Genomic DNA, 21,969 nt, shown 5'->3' on the forward strand with positions numbered 1-21,969 from the left:
AAATAGAAGAAAGGAAAGCTGGATGCCTGTAACAACAATGAAAAACTGAGTAAAAATCACCCCAACCTCGAAGAGGTAGAATTGATTTAAATTGAGTTAAGTACTTTTAAAAAAGTCTTTGGACATATGAATTCATTTGCTTACAGAAAATAAATAAAACAAAGCAAATTGAGACTGAAGCATTCTGTACTGGAAGATTTACCTACCAGTCTGTGATATTTGAACTCACCAATGATCAATTACTCTATTCGGGAAAATATTTCAGTTGTTAACAGCTTTAAGGATGTCCATGTTGGACACAACCGCCTCCTTCCATGAGACAGGGGCGGTGCAGGACTTCTTTGAGTTACACCTAAGGTGCAAAAAATGAGCAACATCTTTGTCAATCAGAAGCCCACCTGGCTTCGAAATCTCCCTCCGTTTCATTTCCACGAAGCAGGAAGTGCAAATTAAGTCTGCTGACCATTAGCAACTCCCCAAGATGGGTCTTCTTGGGCAGCGCTCGTCAATGTCTTGCAGACAAGTAGAAGACGAGTTGAAGTAGCAATCATGACAACGTCCGGAGTGGTTCAGTATCTTGCACAACGATACTTGAACATGATCACAATGGCCAGGCATCGAACTCACAACCACTTAGTTGCAATTTGTTTTTGTTTCAAAGAATCCCTAATTGTAGATAAAGCTGCTTTATAGCTGCTGTTATATTGTTTTGAAATAATTTTGATATTGGCATTGCATTTTCATTCGACAACAGAGGGACTTGGAAGATGAACTTATATGTTGCAAAATTGACCATGAAGGCGGCGGTGCATATGACATTTCATTTGCGTGTGTAAACTTCTCTACGCCGTTGCTAGGCACGTGCCGCGCCGCGCAACTTGTCAATCACGTGACGCATGGCGCTGGAGGAAAAGTGTGTTTTGAGTTCCCTCTGAGGCCCGTAATGACTGTGAACGCGTACAAATCACAATTATTACAACTATTATTATTATTATCTGTACGGGTGTGAAATCAGAAGTCAGTCAAAAATGGTTTGTTCAACTTTTATTCAATTCACAAGGGCTTTGGCAACTAAAATGTTTGCAACATAATGAAAATAAAGACAATTTGCTATTTTACCAAGAAACATAAAGTCGACGCACATGACAAGGAGAGTGCAATATAAATTCTACCAGCAGGGGGCACTTCCGCCGAGCAAGCGACTTCGGGTCCGTTGTGAACCGGAAACCCATCCCCCTCTTTCCTGTGACGGGCTGGTGAGCGTCGCTCGGTCCGTCGGTTCTGAGGTTCCGTCAGGCCTCGGCTTCGTCGCATGCTTGCCTCCTTCCTTTCCTTCCCCGGCCTCATTTTCGGCGGTCGTCACACGCGCGAGACTCCGGGAGCCGTTTGTCGTGAAGAACGCAGCGAGACGCGGTCCGACCGCACTGGAAACGCCAACGGAAAGGGGGAAGCGGAAGCCATTGGCGCCATTGGCGGCAGCGGCGGTGGTGCTCGCTTTTCCCAGTCGGAACGCAGGTCCGCCCGTACCCAGGATCGGGTCGGGCTGGACCAGGCCTGGCCTCCTTCGGCCTCCTTGGTCCCCCCTTGGCCTCCGGCGTTGTCTGACTGAGTGGAAATGGACGCGTTCGGTGGAGGCAGTTTGGGTGAGTCCACAGGTCAAAGGTTGCTCCCAACGCGGGTGAAACTGTGCGCTTGCCTCCTTCCACGTGTCACCGAGACTTCGCACAGCCGTCCATGACGTTCCCTGCATGAAAACCATAACGAGCTCGTCTTTATTCATGCGCCACTAACGCTCTGAACGAAGAGGACGTCACGGAAAGCGTAAAGAAACTCAAAACTCCATTGACACTTTTTGATTGTCGTAAGCCGACGTCATGTTTTTAGTACGTCATTTGACATCTGACGTCACCAGCTGCTGACTCGCGCATGTTGTCATCAAGCCAAAGGCAGGTGGGAGACCCTTTTTGTTGACGTCATTTTTACCTTCAATGCTTAATTTCGAGGGCGGTAGAAAAAACGAATTACATCGACAGATTGCAATCTGTCGTTCAAAGTTGACATGAAGTTGCTTGCCGGGAAACGTGCATGTCCTTCCAAAATCAGAGCGCTAAAGTGAAGGCAGTTTGTTCCCCGAAATGAATTTTCACATGATTGGAACGAAAAGTGCAGACACCGCCTGCTGCACTCTTTAAATTATTTGAGCCACGTTTCCACCTATGGTATCTACTCTAGTCCACTCCACACCAAAACCGTCTCCAATGCCTAGAGCCCCCCCCCCCTTCCTTCACGTTAGTGACGTCATGTTACAGTCAAGTCAATTTTATTTGTATAGCCCTTAATCACAGACAATCTCAAAGGGCTTTACATAACCACAATCGACATCCCCAATCTTAACCCCCAGGAGGGCAAGGAAAAACTCAAAAACCCCATTAGGGGAAAAGTGAGAAAGCTTGAGAAGGGACCACAGATGGGGGAATCCCCCTTCCAGGATGACCAGGCTGCAATGGATGCCAACTGGGCAACATTTGACACATACAATGATGCTATGCAATAATAGATGAGATAATGCGAGAGTCAATTGAATGAAGTGCTGCAGGAAGATGACTTCAGTGGAGTGGGTCCTCATCCAGGGCCGTAATATCCATGGCAGCATATCCGAAGATGAGCCTTCGATCTTGTACCGGTCAGTTGGTGTAAATTCAGAACAGCCACTTCCAAGATAATCACCATCACCTAATTCCCAAGTCGGGGAATTGGGAACAGAAAAGAAAGAACAGAAATAGTAAACAGGCCAACAAGTAGTTCAACAAAGTGCTGAAATATAAGGAAATCAGAAGAGGCGCTGCATGAAGACGACTTCGACAGAGCAGGTCCCTTCCCGGTTCTTCAGTGCCGTAATCTTCAAAGCATGTCCCCATCACCTAATTCCCAAGCAGGGGAAGGAGGGGGCAGAAAAGAGAAGAACCGGCAGTAAACAGGCCAACAAATAATTAAATTAGATGCTAAAGTATATAAATAAATTGATCAAATGTCGCGCTGCAGGAAGACGACATCACTGGAACAGGTGCATGCCCGGTTGGTCAATGCCTTAAACTTCCTAGTGGGTCACAGTCACCTAATCCCCCAGCCGGGGGAAAAGGGGGCAGAAAAGAAAAGAAAAGAGAGAAAAAAGCGGCAGTAAACAGGCCAACAAATAGTTCAGCTAAATGCACAAGAGTATAAATGCGTCTTTAATAGTGTTTTGAACATTTCTACTGAGGTGGCGCCTCTAATATCTGAGGGTAGTGCATTCCAAAGCATTGATGCCCGAATAGAGAACGCTCTAGAACGTGCAGACTTCTTTTTGGCTCGCGGGATCACTAAAAGACCAGCATTTTGTGAGCGAAGGTTTCGGGACGGAACATACGGTACCGCGAGGTCAACGAGATAGGAAGGTGCTAAGCCGTGCAATATTTTAAAAGTAAGTAGCAGAACTTTAAAATCACATCTCAAGTGGACCGGAAGCCAATGCAAATTGGCTAATATCGGCGTAATATGATCAAACTTTCTCGTCTTAGTTAAGAGTCTAGCTGCTGCATTTTGAACTAACTGCAGACTTTTAATACTCGACATGGGGAGACCCGAGAGCAAAACGTTACAATAGTCGAGGCGAGACGTAACAAACGCATGGATTAAGATTTCCGCGTCACACGTTGATAGAATTGGGTGAATTTTAGCAATCTTACGCAGATGAAAAAACGCAGTTCGAGTAATATTTTTAATGCGCATTTGAAATGACATAGTTGCGTCAAATATAACACCGAGATTTTTTGTTGAATCCTTTTGGGTAATATTACATTTATCGATATTCAGAGTGGTGTCTTTGAGAAGGTACAGATGACGCGCTGGTCCAATGATGAGCATCTCGGTTTTATATGAGTTAAGACGCAAAAAATTGAAAGACACCCATTGTTTAATTTCGGCAAGGCATGCCTCAGTCGCGCGGATTCGTTATATCCAACGGCATGTATAACTCATCAGCATAACAGTGATAACTGTTATATTTCCGTATAATATCACCAAGCGGTAGCATGTAGATGCTAAACAATAGAGGTCCAAGTACCGATCCCTGCGGAACTCCACATGTGTTCTTACAAAGATCCGAAGTCGCATTGCCATGAATTACACGGTGCGTCCTCTCCGACAGATACGAATTAAACCAAGAAAGCGCTGAACCTGAAATGCCAACACACGTTTCAAGGCGTTTTTTAATAATATGTTCTGATCAACAGTATCAAAAGCGGCACTAAGATCGAGTAAGAGTAATATTGATGAGGTGTCGGCGTCCATAGCTATGAGAAGATCATTAGTAACTTTAGCAAGGGCCGTCTCAGTAGAGTGGTCGGCTCTAAAACCCGATTGGAAAGGTTCAAATTGATTATTAGCAGTCATATATTCATTAAGTTGTTGCGCTACGACTTTTTCAAGAATTTTTGCAATAAACGGAAGATTTGAAACCGGCCTATAGTTGTTGAGACTCTCTGGGTCAAGGTTTGGTTGCTTAAGTAGCGGTCGGATAACGGCGGTCCTAAAAGCTGCTGGTACTAGCCCGTGGTAAGCGATAGATTAATTATATTTAAAACAGACGGTCCTAGGGTCGTAAACAGTTCTTTAATTAGTTTGCCAGCAAGCGGATCGAGCACACAAGTTTTGCCGCACTAACCAATTTTGTTAGGCTTTCAAGAGATACTTTTTTAAATTGACATAAGGTTATCGGACAGTTATCAGCCCTAATGTCCCTATTAACACCATTTATCGCGGAATTCGACGGAATTTTAAGAACAGTGTCTTTAATCTCATCACGTATACACTCAATCTTCTGAGTAAAGAATTGCATAAAATCGTGAGCTGAATAGGAAGAGCTATCCGAGGTTGGTTGCTGTTGCGTTAGCATTGCTACGGTATCAAATAAATATTTAGGGTTGTTTTTATGTAAGACAATTAATCTAGAATAATAATTAGTTTTGGCTAGATCAAGCGCTTCTTTGTATATTAGTAAACTATCGCACCATGCCTGACGGAAGACCTCAAGTTTGGTCGCACGCCATTTGCGCTCAAGCCTCCTACAAGATCGTTCCAGTATGCGCGTTTTCTCTGGAAACCACGAAGTAAGCCTCTTTGGACAAGTTTTAGTTTTTAAAGGTGCGACGGCGTCAAGCGCATTTAACAGAGCGACATTAAAGTTGTTTGTGAGATCATCAATAGTACCAATATAATTAGGAAACGAAGCAGTTCCTAAAGGGAGTAGCTCAGAGAGCGCAGCGGTGGTTGAGGAGCTAATGTTGCGGCTGCTATAGCTTTGATTATGGTCAGTAGCTCGCCTGCAATTCACACACCATCAAAACCAACAGAACACTGTTGTGTTGCTCGTGGACCCGCCCAGGCGCCTCTGCACATTTTGGTGTTGATGTTAATATTAAAAAGGTTCAAAGGTCACTTGTTTAACTGCTCGGAACCCAATCTGTTTCCTGTGTTTGTTGTTATTAATGGCTGCCGGCTGTTTCATGGCAAGGGTGGTGGTTTGCGCAGCTGTGCATTGGTGATGATTGTCTCAGACTGATCTTTGTCCTCAATTATTGACGTCACGTTTTAGAACTATGCTCACTTTATTGGGTCCACAAAGGAATATGATGTCAGAGTTCAATTGTCTACGTATGCAAGAATAATCTTCCGTAATGTAATTTCCCGGCATTCGAAACAACGAAAGGTGCACGTTGCTTACTTTGTCTTTGCTTGTAGGGATACGTCGTCTGATCATCGAGTGGCCGTCCTTGAAATGTGGTGCCGTTTTTTTTTAATTAATTAATTTATTTATGTATTTATTTTTTAAGAATCATAGTTAGTTACAAAGCACATTGTATACAGTTGACATGATCACATAGCGCTACCATGAGGCAAGTGGCTCCTTCACAACTGCTACTGGCCACGCTTTTTGTGAGTGATTGTTTCGTATCCAATGGCCATATTATTTACGCCTTGACCAAAATGTTCCATCAGGCCAGCTTTTGTCAATGAAAAATGTCTCGATTGCCTTACCCGATTAAACGTAAGAGAAATACAAATTTGCAAATCTGCAGGTTTCCACTGCACTCTGTGTTTTTGCATGTCGATTGCAGCACGAAACATATTTGTATGTGCTGTGGAGCTCACAAGTCTACACACCCGTGTTCAAATGCCAACTTTTTGTCATTTACGCAACATTTTTTACAATTCACGCGGCCTAACTAACTACTGCGGAACAGTTTTGGATGGATTTTCTTGGTCTTGTTTTTGGATCTCGCAAATACCGTATTTCCACGGCCAATAAACGCACCGTATCAAAGGGCGCAGCGTCAATCGTGGGTGTTATTTCTGTAGTTAACGCACACGCTAGGCGCCCCGCAATATGAGGCGCATGCTAGCTCGCGCATGCTAGCTCACGGTGCTACCTCTCATTTGAAGAAAGGCATCTTTGTCAATGATAGTACCATTGACACTATAAGAGCTCTCATGTCAACATAGCAAATGTCAGGGGAAGGATGTCTCTAGTCACACACTCCTTAGAGTTACGGTTTTAAATCAAAACCAAAACTATCACTGAACAGCATACAAGCAAACAAAGAAATACAATGAACACAAAACATGCATCTCTCATGCCATTCATATCCCAAAAAGAAATAAAAATAACACAAAAAGAGTACTGAGGCATTCTGGGAGCCAATCAGCCTCAGCCAATCAGATGACTGGTTAGAGAGATGTGAGTGGTGTGCTCTGGGAAGTGTTTTTTTTCAGTGTGTGGTCTAAACCTGTTATGTTTCTTGCGTGCAATAACATGAATGATGAGACAGACTACGGCATCGTGGACAGCTGCCCTTTTGTCCAGCTTTCTCCTGCACGTACATACTGGTCTGTTCTAACCGATTGTGTGAAACCATCATCAAATGTGGTATTGACAGAATTTAGTTGACGCAGTCTGCGCTCAGTAGTCTTAGACTTCAACCAACAGGGTGTGCTAACATGCACTCTGAAATGCTCAATGGAGCATCAGGCCCGTTGCTCGAGTGGATAGCATGTGTACAGATCTACGGGTCTCGGTCTGCACTCAAGACGAGTCGCAGTACAGGGCGCCTCGTCTATTTAGGGGAAGATTTGGCTCTTTAAAGAGTGCCTTATGGACATGAAAATACGGTAATTTGGCATTTGAGCACAAGGTGTGTCGACTTTTGCTGTGCCCCGATGTTGAGGAAGACTTTGTTCCTTCTACAGACGACAGCATGTCAGGCGCCAGCGTTTCAGACGTGAATGAGCGGCTTTGCGCTCTGGAGCTTCGTGTGCAGCAGCAAGAAGATGAAGTGACGGTGATGAAAGCGGCGCTGGCCGACGTCCTCCGTCGTTTGGCGGCTTCCGAAGACGCCAAGAAACAGCAGAAAGGAAAAGGTATTTAGCTTTTGCCGACTCAGGTGAGCGGTCAAGATAGACTGTGGCTCTAGGCAAGTATGATATCTCCGAAATGTTTTGCAACAAAACATGTCATTACTTTAATCAAGGACTTTGAAATCGAAGCATTCAGCGGCAGGCACGCGCATGTTTACTGCATGCGATCCGTTTTTTTGACTTTTGATAAATGGTGTCAACCTAACTTCAAGTGAATACAAGTTGCTGTGAATGACGTGTTAACTTTCAAATTGCTCCCGCTATCCAAATCACGGCGAGGCCGCATTTGCAGTTTGGCAACACACTCATGTCGACGTGCACGGCTCGGTTGAACATGAGAGGAATCAAATCGAAAGTGTCCTTTAGGTGGAGCCTTGTCCAACTCCTGCATCACGAACGGGGGGATATCTGGACGAAAGAGAGACTCCGCCTCCGTCACCAGAAAGGAAACCGTGTCGTCTGCCGCCAAGAGGTAAGCAGCACGCATTTGCAGGCAATGGCTGATCTGGGTGATTCTCGTGGTCCCGGCGTTTGACTTGAGAGAACAAAAATGACTTTCAGTATGCTTGAAATCAAAACTTCCTGCGATGTGCTATGAATTAATAGCGAGTGCATTCACACAGCCCCTCACGAGATTGTTGAATGTCCATTTTGGGGTGCTTTGTACCTGAGTACCAATCACTTCACACTCAAGTTAAAAAAAAAAAAAAAAATCTTCTTACACTTGAACGACAGCAGGACCTTCTTACGAAGTTAGTCGGTTTAAAAACGGGTCCAAATAAGGGTGAACAATGGCCGTTCTGTCGCATATTGTGACATTTCACAATCACGTGGACAATTGGGCTGCACCATATTGGAAAAACATCGTCTATGTGATAGCGATATTATCGCAGTTGTAACAACGATTGGGTTGCTCTTGAGGGTGTAGATTTGGTCGTGAGGCGAAGAAATCCCTGCGTTGCTCCTGCTCACCTCTAGAGCCAACACGTCAAATAATTTTGTATGCTTTAGAGGATAAGTGACGAAAAACCTCTTGAAATCTGTCTTTACATATGAAGATGGTTGCGATAAAATAAGTGGTGAGTGTTTTTTTTCCAAAGTAGAGATCAATACTACAGCTATTGAGCAAACAAGGCATGACAAGATCCTGTTCTGTGGCAAGCCGAAACAAGAAAATTTTTAAATGAATGACAACATGGTACATGTAATAGATGAACGTGAGAAGGTGAAATAATGACCACTATAGTCATCATCAGCGTGTGAGTTTATGGAATTCACAGTTTGCTAGCGTTCACCAACAAATTTCTATGCACCTATTACGCTGCCTGGAAGGATTTCAAAGTAAAAGTCTACATAGGCATTGATATCCTTATATTATTTACTAAGGTTTATTTTGAAGTTGGTCTTTTTATCGTCTTGCCGGCATCTTACTATCATGCACCATAAACTATTGTTGACAACTTGTTGGCACGAAAATACTGGAGAGAGAAAAAAATTCATCAAGCATTTTCTTTTCGTAATCCAGGTACAAAATAATTTGAGCATTCTTTTCAACCCGAAAAGATTTATTGCCCATTGATATTTGAGCAATTTATTGGTAAAAACTGTTTTGATAGTGATGTGTTTTACGGACATGAAGGATTCCTAATGATACGGGTGTGTTTGCCAAGCCACAAAAAGCAAGTGTTTTTTTTCTCACCACTCTCTACACACAAATCTCAGTTATGCTGTTTGCTTGATCGATCACCTCATTTAAGCAGTGAAATCTGGTGAAACAAAATGTGACTTAGAAGTGAGAGTCTGGCTGCACCAGACTTCTTGAGGCATTCCCAAATGTTAACTAGGCTCTGTTTTGCAAATGTACTGAGCTGCTGCTGAATTTGGATGAGTGCAAGTCCACTCGAAGCGATGAAGTGTCTCAAGAAGTCGTTATAAAGCACGAGGGGAAGCAAATGTAGTCGACGCACCGATGCTACGTTGAATCAACTGCTGTTTGCGTGCTTGCGTCCACAGTGGAGTGGACGATCCCAGAAAGGAGACATCGGGTGGCCAGAAATGTCCGATGGAGGAGATCCGCGAACGGGAGGAAGCTCCCCCCTCCTCTGGGCCCCCTCACCACCCCCAAAGTCCACAGAGAATCCATCCGGGAGACACCAGTAAAAGCCAGGCACCCCCCAAAAGGTGTCTCCCCCCCCCCCTTTTTTTTTGCCCGGGTGGCTACCTCAAGATTGCTCCTAAGCTTCCTGACTCCCCCTCGTCTGACTGCTCACACATCCCTGTCCTTCCTTTCTTCGTCGCTTTTGTTCTTTGCCATGCGATCGTAACCTCGGCCTGCTTTCAGCTAACCGATTGCATTTCCTCCACTTGCTTGCTTGCTCTCCTTTGTGCGTGTGAGTGCTCACACGCGTGTGTGTTGGTACTAAGTTGCACTTGTTGGCTGTGCTGGGAATCATCCACTTGTCCCCTAATGACGAGCTTTGTAGCGATTTGCATATCCAGTAAGCCGCGGCGGAGGTTACGTTAAAATGTGTCAAATCGAATCACCGTTTTGAGGGCTGCAATGGTGCCGTGGCCTTTCCGTTTATTGCAATGGGAAAACGTGGTTTGAGATAGGAGCGCTTTGAGTTAGGAGTGTGGTTAAGGGATTGATTAAATTCATGTCAAGGCACTCAAGGAAAGGCTTTTTTTGTCTGTCTTCCATCTTTGCTATTTCAAGCGTTCATTTAATTGACTTTTTTAACTCCTTCGGTTACGCCAGAGTACTAAATATTGTTCTCATTTGGGGTTAAAAAATTAAAAGCTGTCATTAAAATCAAAATACACACACACACAATTACCATTTTACTTGATTATTTTTATTTTTATTCATCATGACTTCAATGCACATCATTTTTTCACCACTTTTCAATTGTAGAGCTGACGTTTTAAGCAGCAACTATCTGATCGTCGTCGGGCCTCCCTTCAGTCATCACAAGGACCACTGTCGGCTGACCCGGTCGCAAAATCCATGAAAAATGTCGCATGGGCGTTGCTCACTGCTTTGCTTGCACTGCCAACACGTGCGCGCAGCAAAATCACATCTCAAAATGCAAGCACTCAAAATTCGATGTTTGTTTTGGGACGTTGCTCTTGCTCGAGGCGCGCCTTTAGGAGCGGCCAGGGAGTGATTCCTAACACAGCCCTCGTCTTTGCAGGTACTACTTCCTGACACTTAGCTGGCGCTGGCGCTGGCGCTGGCGCTAACCCCTCCAGCAGGCCCTGTCTGCATTTTTGCACTTTCTTCATCGTTGCTCGTATGTGTGCGTGTGTCAGGGGCCAGAGGCGCTCGGCGGGCATGGAGCGTTCCCAGAGTAGCACCTTGGACATGTCTGACGACACCCGGAGCAAGTTGGTCAAAGCAGCATCTACCTCCAAACTGCTCGCCAAAGTAGTGAAGAATGCAGACAGGTACGTGCACACACGTGCCCGATATGGCTGCCAAATCCAAAAGGCTCATTTGCCAACTCTGAGAAAGTAAACGACTGAATTTATTCAAAACACTCGCTTTCTTTATCTTGATAGCAAACAAGATTTTTGTTTTTTCAACCATTAAAACTCGGGATGCACTGTAAATTTCTGGCCCAAAAGTGCATTTTTGATTTGAGCCAGAAAGTCCTTTGTCCCAAAAACAATGCGGCCAAGAGTGGGCAAATCTTTGCTTTTGAGCCCCGGGTCAAAATGTTCTCGCCGTCGGTCAATAGGCGTACACATGGCTCGGAAGCAAGCTGAGCGCATGACCAGCGCCGTCTATGATCACGCCCTGCTTGGTATTTCAATGCTAGTCAAAAATGATCTCTTGCTAACTTTGCAGAGGCACCACCATCATGGGTTCTCGAAGTCGACTAGTCAAAATGATTTTTTTTTTTTTAAATTACGTTGAAAGTCCTCATCACATTTAAAAAAAAAAAAAATCACAAAGATGCTATATCTTATGTCTTCTGTGAAGAATAACAAATATTACTGCTGAGTTGTCCTTTTGTATTATGCTGCTCCCTAGTGGCCATTGCACGTACAACGAGCAGCAGAATGAGCCTTGAATTCAATGGAGAGTGGGGCAAAAATGGTTGAATTGGGTGTTTCTTTTCTGTAAACTTTTCCAATGTGCACTATTAAATATTGAATGCATGTATTAGTTTTGGATTTTAAAAGACATTTCCACCAAGATGGCCGCCTCTTGTCATGTTGCTCCCACACATTCTGATCCAGTTTGTTGGTTTGCCTTACAGGCACAAAGAGCTGGTGGCGTGTCAAGGTAATCACTTCATTTTGTCTAAGTAGCCTGGCCATAGAAATCTGTCGTCATCATCATCATGTTCCTGCACAATTGTGTTTGATTGGTGGCAGCTTGTGGTTGTTTGTTCAGTGATGATGTCGTTGTCTCATAACAGCCAAAATGTCCACCCGGGAGAAAAACAGCCAAGCAGGTAAGTGCTGAGCAATCAGCTAGCCAGCTAACCAGCTAACCCTTGCAAGCATGCAAACGGTTTGTGAGGTGGGCCAATGGTGTTTTCTCTGCTCTCTCTCTTTCTCTCTCTGCTTCCATGGTCAGCATCTCTCCACTGCCTGCTCTCACACCTGTTTGTGCCACCGTCATTTTGGCGCTCGCCTTCCTACTCGCCGGTCGACGGCAGATCCGGATTCTGACGTGTGAACTGGTTCAGCAGATGTTTGTGTCACTGCCTCGTCCTCACTTTGCTTTGCTTGGTTTGTGTGCGCTTGTCACTTGCAACCCACTAATTCAAACTCATCCGTTTATTTTTTTAAATGTCTTTGAACGAGATGACATTTGACCTTCAACCTTTGCTAAGCGCGCCAATGTCTTTGTGTGTCTCTTTGTGTGTTTTGGGACCGGTGCAGAGGGAAACCCCATCAAAATGTTCATGCGGGGACGACCCATCACCATGTTTCTGCCCTCAAATGTGGAAAACTACGACGATGTCCGCACAGAACTTCCTTCTGAGAAGCTCAAGTTGGAATGGGTGTATCCTTTGCTTCCATTTCTAGAGCACCTTAACAATGAGAATTTTCGTGGCGGCAAAGCTAGCTGAGCGAAAGGCGGCGTGGCGGATGATCCCAACGAGCGTGAGGGCGAGCGATCTTTGTCTGCCATAAAATCTTGCAGAAATAGTTGCTTTGGGTAACTCAAGAAATAAAGTTTGGAGAGCGATCATTATATATGTATATATATTTTAGTTTTTAATTAAAATTGATGTCAATATCAACCAATCTAATTGTAATGACTTCCTGAGTGTGTTTATCGCTGTGTCGCAGTGACTTGCAAGTCAGTTGCTTGTCAACGTCTGAGACATCTTCCTGGTGAGAGCACAAGCAATTAGATTTTTGGGGGGATCGGTCTCAGTCATGGTGGTGAGATCGCCGCCTTTTTAGATGAACGAGGCGGTACTCGTGATAAGGAGGCCATTTTGGCCCGAGTGACACCCGCCAGCTCTTCCTTGACCGCTCGTCTTGAGATATGGTTACCGGGGACGAGACTGCCGAGCCAACGTGTACCTGCTTCCCACCGGGGAGATGTTGTACTTCATCGCCTCCGTGGTGGTCTTGTTCAACTCGGACGAGCGAACTCAGAGGCACTACCTGGGACACACCGACTGCGTCAAGTGGTGAGACGTCTGCTGCTGCTGCTGCACTCTCTCGTGTAGCGCTCGTGACCCCCTCATCTCATTTTATCTCATCTCAACTCTTCCTTTCTTTCTCTCGCCACAAGTCTCGCCATTCATCCCGACAACATTCGCATCGCCACGGGGCAAATTGCCGGTGTGGACAAAGATGGACGGGTGAGCTTTAGAAATGAAAAGATGTCGTTGTTAGGATGTTCCACCAGATTTGATGTGAATTAAAAAGATGCTCCAAAATGCAAAAAGGAAGGTTGACAAAATGGCAGTCATGGTTTTGTTTCCATGGAAACCTTTCACATTTCCAAGTTTAGTAGCAAAGTCACATTTGAAGGCTTTTGAAAAACAAGGGGAACAAAACGTTCTTTTAGCGACTACGTTGTTTTATTTATTTTTTTTTAAGTTGGTATCGGTTAAAAATTCAAATATGATGTACAGTAAACAGTCAAGCTGTTGGGGTCGGCCCCCGACTGCTATGGATTTAAAAAAAAAAATGTTTTGACTGATACTGATTTATTTATTTTTTTATTTGGCAAGGGGGAAAAAAGGAGCCGATTTAAAAAAAAAAATCTTTATTCATCACCAGTATAGAACTTATTTGAACTCTTCCAACAAGGTCCTTTTATCAGCAGAACGGTTGTCCTCAACTCTCAAGACGGCATAAATCAGACGTGGGCAACGTATGGCCGGGGGGCCACATTCGGTCCGCCACTGTCTCTGACAGCTGCGACAAATTTCTCGCGTGTTTTCCGTACGTGGCCAAAAAAGATAATTCTGAGTCTGACATTCCGTGACTTCTTGTGCTTTATGAATGGCGACAAACACGCTATGTACCTTCAGCCATCCGCTGCTGCCTGTCACTATACGTCGCTGCCATAAATAGATGAACAGGGGAACATGATTTGTAGGCAGGGAAGAGTTTTCGGGCCAATGAATTGAGATCGGAACCCTCGGCTCTGGCTTTGCGTTGATGTTCTTCTGTTCTCGATCCCTCACTAAATGAATCCTTTTTGCCGCCCAGGCCGTACAGCCGCACGTGCGCGTTTGGGACAGCGTCAGTCTGTCCACCCTGCAGCTCGTCGGTTTGGGAACTTTTGAGCGAGGCGTCGGCTCCTTGGCCTTCTCCAAAGCCGTAAGTGCCCCTCGCATCGTTGGACGTCACGTGACGGGTTTTGTCCTCAGCTCACATCCACGTGCGCATTTGTCGCCTCAGGATTCGGGTCAGCATCTGAGTGTGGTCGATGACTCCAACGACCACATGTTGACCGTTTGGGACTGGCAGAAGAAGTCCAAGATGGCCGAAATCAAGGTGCGTCGTGTTACCTCTCATTTGTCATGAGACGGATCATTTGCACAAAACTTTTGAATGTCTTAGTGAGAAGCAACTCAACTTTAGTATTTCACAACACAAAAGTAGTTCCTTCTTTTATTTTTTGGAATGCTCTGCTCTGGGCACATTGCGCAATTGCTCGTCATCTTTGTCGTCTTTGCAGACCACCACCGACGTGGTCCTGGTTGTGGATTTTCACCCCATGGACCCAAACACCATCATCACTTGCGGAAAGTCCCACATCTTCTTCTGGGCCTGGATCGGCACCTCGTTGGCTCGGAAGCAAGGCATCTTTGGGGTATGTTTGCAGCCCTTTGTCAGTCGTCGTTTCGGTCCATCTGAGTCGGCGAACGTACTTCGCGGTACTATGTCACACTTGGGTGCAGCGCAAGCAAATACTCAGCCTAATAGTTGAAATAAATCAAACATTAAAAAATAAACGCCAAAAGAACCCGGGTTGCAGTGTTGTCTCCCTTTTGGTCTCACCGACTGCAATGAAATTGTCTCGTATTGTTTTTAGTTCACCAATCACGTGTGTGTGTGTGTGTTTTTGTTTCCCAGAAATACGAGAAGCCAAAGTTCATCCAGTGTCTGGCCTTCCTAATGAACGGCGACATTCTGACCGGTGACTCGGGAGGCGTTCTGCTCGTGTGGACCAGGAGTGCCGCTGAGACTTCAGGGAAAGGACCGCGAGGTGAGGACGTCCTGTTGCACATGGATGTGCACATTATTCATATGGCCTGCAGATCCAAATGAAATCTGTTTTATTTTAGGTTTTTTTTTTTTGCGCCCTGCTTGCCATGTTCCACAATGTCACACTTTAAAAATATGCTGAACTCTCATCGGCAATCATAAACGTATTCGTTGCAATGCGCCTTCAAAGCAAACATTATTTTCAGTGAGGCTGAACATCAACCAAACGAAAATGTTCTCACTATATTTCTCATTTTTAATTTTCAACTTTAGTATTTCACAACACAAAAGTAACTTCTATGATCAAATTTGATCACCTTTATTTTTACAAATGCATGCCTCAAGAGAGCGGTTCCGCCGCGTTGCCCTATTTCACTTTGGATCTGAAGTCGTTTATGGGCGCATTGCACACGCAACACAGGCTGGGCGAGTTTCTGTCAGTCCATCTGCGACGGACAGACGGGCCATCTGTCTCTGGGGCGGAATGCAAATACTATTTTCCAAAAACAACTTCTGCTTCTGTTTTTTGTCACTTCTGTTGTTTTTCACCAAAAATCTCTGAAAAGTTTTGTCGTCACCTGACGCGTTGAAACTTATCCTGGCCGTCTTTGGGCAGCGGGCGGGTCCACCCTGAAATGGTTGCCAGCCAATCGCAGAATCGACTGCTTCCCTTTTATCAAAACAAATATTTGAACACAATGTTCCATTCTTGAGCAAACTGCGCATGACGTCACCAAGCTGGAGACTCGATTGATTGTTGTTTCCGATCCATGTTGCCCTTGAAATGAGTTAACGTGTCGTTGATCCCTTGCAGCCCCTCTGGAAAATTTGGTCTTCCATGTTGAAGACAAATGACTCAGTCCAGTAGTTGTGCTCCCGTCCAATCGGCTCGCGCGCTGACTGAAGGGTTGCCCGTTCCAGTCCCGGCTGGCAGAGTCTCCTCGGGCAGGACATTGAACCCAAACGTTCTTCTTTCTGGAGAATGTTGAAATGAAACGGCTTAGTCTCAGTCATTTGGACAAAAATGCTTATTTGTTTTCGTCAGATTTAGTCATTCCTATTCGTGATAGTTTTACTCGACAAAAACTCAAAAAGGTTTTAGTCGACGGAAACGCCAAGGAAAAGGTTTTAGTCTAGTTTTTGTAAATTTATGCACCCAAAACTCAGAAAGGTTTTAGTCAGTTTTAGTTCAATAGCAATAGCAAAGACTTTCTGACGGACCATTAAGGATGATGCATTAGGAACAGATAACGTAACAGTGGAATCGATGCTCATTGCTCCAAAATAAGCCGAGAACCAAAACTTTTCATTTGGCAAGTGTTGTGGCTTTATTTCGCTTAAAGCAACACAATAAAATAAAAACGTTTTAACAACATAGACCAGTAGTAGACTTGTTCTATAGTACAGTAGCACAAGTACAAACTTTATCAAACATGTGACTTTTTTACTTGTACCAGTTTGCGGCTATCAGAACGAAGTAGCCTCGCGATCATCACAGTCGGTCAAAGGAACGCGTGTCAGCGTGTGCGAGCCGAGACGAATGACCGCAGACGTGTTCGTGCGACACCAGTATGTGTGAGGGTGCGCATGCGCCCGGCGTGCTGTCCCGGTGGTGGGCGTGCCCAAACGAAAGATAGGTTGCACTTCATTGCAATGTTTTGAAAGACAGATTACGTGTACAATAGGAAGGGATGTCATCAATTTTGAGCGTCTGACGAACCACACGCTAACAATTTCGTCCCGTCTCGTCAACGAAAATGTCATGTTTTCGTCATCAAAGAACCTCGTTTAGCTCGTCAACGTCTCGTTATGGTCATGGAAAAAAGGGGTGTTAACGAAATATTTTCGTCATCGTTGACGAAAACAACACTGCTGCTGGCTGCTTTTAACAAGCGTCTTTTACGGGCCAGCCTTTCAGATAAGCCGTCAGGTGAAAGGTCACGAGGGCAGCGTGTTCTGCCTGTGCCAGATGAGGAGCGGCACCCTGCTGAGCGGAGGAGGAAAAGACCGCAAGATCGTCCTTTGGGACCTCCACGTCCGAGCCGAGCGCAGCATCGAGGTGGAGCTCGCTCGCTTGTGCGCACGCACGCGTTTGCCATTTGTGACATTTCACAGCGTGTTTGTGTTTGAAGGTTCCGGACCAATACGGAAGCATCCGAGCCGTGTCTGAAGGGAAGGGGGAGGAGTTTCTGGTGGGAACATCACGCAACTTTATACTCCGAGGAACCTTCCATGACGGCATCACGGTGGAAGTGCAGGTGAGGACATATGCCGGTCACAGCACCACCTTGTGGCCGTCGGCACACTTTCCTCTGCTTCATGTGCTTCATACGAGCAGAGACACAAAACCTACAAACTTAATTTATAAACACAACTGTTGACAACATTCAAATGCAAAGCAGCGGGAAAAAAATAGCTTATAAAAATGAGCAGCGCGCCACGTCGTCAGTTTCTTTCTTGTTCAGATGGGTGGAGTCACGGGAAGACACGCGCTGTAGCCGTCTTAAAGGGGCATGAACATAGCAGCAGACAGAAGAGACGTTTCCTTTTTTTTTTTTAAACACCGAATTTACCCACATGGGCAAAATGATGTCGGTTATTGTTATCATTTTCAGTAACGGTAAATTTTCGGTTCATCGCCCAGCTCTAGTGTACAACATAACGGCTAAATGCAGCTTCGCCATGTTTACTTTGAACTCTGTGCTCCGGATCGCCGAGCACGATTGGCTTTGTATTCAATCAGCATTTCTTGAATGTGTTAACAACTCAAACCATTGAGTGACTTTTAGACCAGTCGCAGAAATTTTGAAACCTATTCTGCAGTTTATTGGGAGCTTTAAGACTGGAGTCATATGTTCTGATCTTTTTGTTCTGGTCAGAACCCAAGCCGCAGCATTCTGAATGAGCTTGTTTATAGCTTGAGGTGTTGCAAAAAAAATGAAATACAGCACCTTCTCGTCCTTGTTCTGTTTGACGTTTTTTCATTTCACAAAAAGCTTGTTTTCGCCGCTTTCTGGTCAGTAGCCAATGTTGTTGGGCAAAGCAAGCCATGTTGTGTTGATGAAGAACACAAAAGGCAAACGGATTTTGTCCTTGGCAAAAGAAGCAAGTGTGACCTTCCTTTTGGTGGTTTGGCTCCTTCTGGGATTTTGTGACGAAATTCAATATCGTCCAAAACTGCTGCGGTCGCTGTGTGACGTGGCATGATGCCACGTGACTTGTTGGCACGCATGGCTCGGCGTCATGCGTTGTGACGCAGTTGGGTTCTGCGTTTAGGGTCACACGGACGAGCTGTGGGGGTTGGCATCGCACCCGTCCAAAGATTTGTTCCTGACATGCGCCCAGGACCGTCTGGTGTGTCTGTGGAATGCCACCGATCACAAGCTCCAGTGGAGTCGCAGTGTGGAGGTGAGTGTTGATGTCACCTTGTCTTGATGTCGTCACTGCAGAACTTTGTTGTTGTTGCTGCCCTGCCGAGATGATTGACAGCTGTGCTCCTCACGCAGGAACATGGCCACTGCGCAGATTTCCATCCCTGCGGAAGAGTGGTCGCCATAGGAACACATTCGGGAAAGTGAGTGTTGCATCAAGGGTGAGCCGGCCTGGACGATGCGGTAGGCCAGGCTAATGTGTGTGATGTGTGTGTTAGGTGGTTCGTGCTGGACGCCGAGACCACCGATCTGGTTGCCATCCACACGGACGGCAACGAGCAGCTGTCCGTCATGCGCTTCTCTGTAGGTGGGTAGAGTCAATTGCTGAGATAGAGGGGGCGGAGTCACAATCACTTCTAGTTGGTTTTACATGATCCCCCATCACGAAGTGGTCCCAACCTTTCTTGCGTCACCGACAGATGTCATACTTTTCACGCATAGAAATTGACGTGACGTTGCTTTTCGATTGCCAGTTTTCAAGAATTTCTACAGAAAAAGACATTTCTCCTAACATAGGAAGTAGGGCTAGATCATGAATTGAAATTTGAATCCAGATTTAAATTTGGGGCTTATCTCCATCTTTTAAATGTTCAGAGTCAAACAAAAACGATCAATGTTTGCAACCATGCGGTGCATTTACAAGTTCATGACATTGTCCGAGCCGTCCGCAACTCTCATGCCAACCCACGAACATCAATTCTGGCACGTGTGAGACGACACCTTTGCTACTAGAGTCTCGTATCGTGGCAGAAAGGAAAGCTGTTGGCGGACGCACACGAGAAGCATAGCGACTACATGCGCAGCTGTCGAAGTGAATCGTGGCGGCTTTCAAAATTCATTTGTGGCGAAAAGTGGGAAACACTGTGGCTGTAATGTCTGCTTTGAAAATAGGAGCGCTGTCAAGTCCCACTTTGTGTGTGCAGATGGCACGCTGCTGGCGGTGGGATCTCACGACAACTTCATTTACGTGTACAACGTGGCCGACCGAGGACGAAAGTACAGCCGATACGGAAAGTGCTCCGTAAGTCCCAACTTCGCCTCGTGCGCTCAAAAGGGGGAGGGGACTGTTTGGAAAAATATACGAAGAACAACTTTTTTTGTACTTCAAACCGCGTTCAGCGATGACATCCATGGATGATCTTTTTCTTTCTTTCTTCCACTTTTTCTTTCATAGCTTGTAATAAATGAATGAATCAAATCAATTATTGATTTGTCTTTCCAGGGTCACTCCAGTTACATCACACACCTGGATTGGTCGCCTGACAACAACTTCATCATGTCCAACTCCGGAGACTACGAGATTCTCTATTGTCAGTCAACGCAGGTGTTGCCACGTGTACAATTCGTGTTCAGGCTTGGACTTCTTCTTCTTTTTCTGCTCATTTAGGGGACGTTCCAAATGGCTGCAAATACATCCGAAATCGCTCCGATTGCAAAGACATCGACTGGGCCACGTACACCTGCGTGCTGGGATATCACGTCTTCGGTTAGCGTGCGCCAGACAAAACGAGAGCAAGATCCAAGACTTGGTTTTGGTGGCTGTTCTGGAGTTGTTGTTTTTTTTTTGTCTGCGTGCGTCAGGCGTGTGGCCGGAGGGCTCGGACGGGACGGACATCAACGCATTGATCCGCTCGCACAACAGGAAGGTGCTGGCGTTGGCTGACGACTTTTGCAAAGTTCATCTTTTCTCGTACCCGTGTGCCACACCCAAGGTGAGCCGAGCCACCGTGATCGGCGGCGCGCCCGTCACTTCCCGCCGCTCACTCCTTGTGTGTGCGTGTGCGTGTGTTGGATGGCAGGCTCCCAGTCACAAGTACAGTGCTCACAGCAGTCACGTGACCAACGTCAGCTTCCTGTTTGACGACAGTCACCTGATCTCCACGGGCGGCAAGGACACCAGCATCTTGCAGTGGCGTTTGGTCGACAAGAGCAACTCTCTACCGAGCGACGCGCTCCCGCGCCAGCACTCGGCCGCCGACGCCAATGGGCCGGGAAAATCGTCAACCCCGACCCCGGCTCCCTCCTCAGAGTTAACCCCGTCTCCTTGTGACGACGCGGCCGCACGCGGAGACCATGTGGGGGAACGCGTCGTCGCCGCCGAAAACGCCATTGCGCCCGATGACGACACAGACGCATGCTGCAACGAGGAGGTGGGGCCCAATGAGGACGAGGGCCCGCCACCCCTCACGTTCCCCTCGTAAGTCGCTGAGAAGCAAAGGTCGGCCAACGTTCGTCATTTGTAACATTTTGAAAATCTCCTCAAGCTTCACCCGCCAATCGAACGAGGCCGACTTGGGTGAAGCATCGCATTTTTGAGCTTCCGGGTTCAAAGGACCCCAGCGGCCTTCCTGTGTGGTGTTGGCATGTAGTTAGTATGTTGTCCTTCTCGTGCTCAGGCGACTTTTCCCTCCCACATTCCAAAACCTTTTCAGCACGTCAGTCCTGGTAGACGCATAAGGATTCTTGAAACCTTCAAAGATTGTTTTGATGTGACGTGAAGATGGAAATTGATGTTTGGTGCTGCTCTGATAGTCTCACCTCGGAGCGCCGCACACATGAACATTCTGTCTTCCACCCACCTCGGATCACATCATTTGAGGCTGAAATCTCACGTGATGTCACAACCACCAAGAAGACAAACTGGCGTTTCCAAGGAAGCGCAGGCAGGCGAGTGTGTTTTAGGGTGGCCGAGATGCCAACAAATGACTTGAGATTTATAAAATACTTTTAGCTGTCTGGGTTTATACCACAAAAAAAAAAAAAAATATTCCATCTGCATCCATGTTGGTCAATTGGGGCGCTTCTTTGATTGGCTACATTCCGTTTGCGTCACACTTCACCAAGTCAAATGACTTGAGTGTTTTTTTGCGTGAATATGATTTAAGGTTTTTGCCTCAAAAGCTGCCCTTAATGCACTTCAGAACTAAAGGAAAATCTGGTGTGATGTTGACGAAACTTTCCCACGTGACTGCTTTACACCGCACCACGCCACAACAAGGACAGGAGCGGCCGAAAGCGAATAAATGCGCTTGCCCCACCTCGTTCCTCTTCCCAGGACATTTTATTTTTCTTTGAGGATGGCATGTGCAAATGGCGTGCGTCTCTTTTTTTATTGGGCCATCCACCATGAGCCATGTTTTGGTGGGCCTGAAAGAACTGCCACTGGGCCTGTATGTACATTTTAGTTTAGTAGTTCGTTTTTGGAGGGTTTTTTTTTTTTTGCATGTTTTTTTTCTTCTCCGTTTTAAATCTTCTGAGTAACATCATTTGATATGTTCTGCGCTTTTTTAGCTTGTTGAATCCCTTCCTCATGGGAGCGTTGAACCTGATGAGCAAAAATAAAATTGTGGTAAAAATCTATTTTGATTGCTCATTGTAGGTAGGTAAAACT

General features: G+C 45.8%; 1 protein-coding gene across 4 annotated transcripts; it reads left to right on the top strand.

Annotated features, from left to right (window-relative positions):
• The first annotated feature begins 1,214 nt into the window (after positions 1–1,214).
• eml4 (EMAP like 4) lies at positions 1,215–21,938 on the top strand. 4 transcript variants are annotated; one of them, XM_088304630.1, is made up of 24 exons: positions 1,215–1,950; positions 7,285–7,455; positions 7,819–7,924; positions 9,466–9,633; positions 10,765–10,899; positions 11,718–11,743; positions 11,880–11,915; positions 12,349–12,472; positions 12,963–13,112; positions 13,217–13,286; positions 14,146–14,256; positions 14,338–14,433; positions 14,618–14,752; positions 15,016–15,148; positions 17,058–17,206; positions 17,280–17,405; positions 18,424–18,555; positions 18,654–18,721; positions 18,797–18,885; positions 19,502–19,599; positions 19,801–19,888; positions 19,966–20,064; positions 20,160–20,290; positions 20,378–21,938. In XM_088304630.1, exons 2-24 carry the CDS (start codon positions 7,293–7,295, stop codon positions 20,777–20,779), a joined length of 2,835 nt encoding a protein of 944 aa, XP_088160756.1. In that variant the 5' UTR covers positions 1,215–1,950; positions 7,285–7,292; the 3' UTR covers positions 20,780–21,938. The 4 variants fall into 4 exon arrangements, with proteins under 4 accessions (XP_088160756.1, XP_088160757.1, XP_088160755.1 ...); XM_088304629.1 differs by having other exon boundaries at positions 1,216–1,643; XM_088304631.1 differs by lacking the exon at positions 11,880–11,915 and having other exon boundaries at positions 1,215–1,643.
• Positions 21,939–21,969: the final 31 nt, after the last annotated feature.

The sequence above is a fragment of the Idiotropiscis lumnitzeri genome, chromosome 9 (genome assembly GCF_059441095.1).
Source record: "Idiotropiscis lumnitzeri isolate Australia: NSW breed Sydney's pygmy pipehorse chromosome 9, RoL_Ilum_1.0, whole genome shotgun sequence".
NCBI lineage: Eukaryota > Metazoa > Chordata > Actinopteri > Syngnathiformes > Syngnathidae > Idiotropiscis > Idiotropiscis lumnitzeri.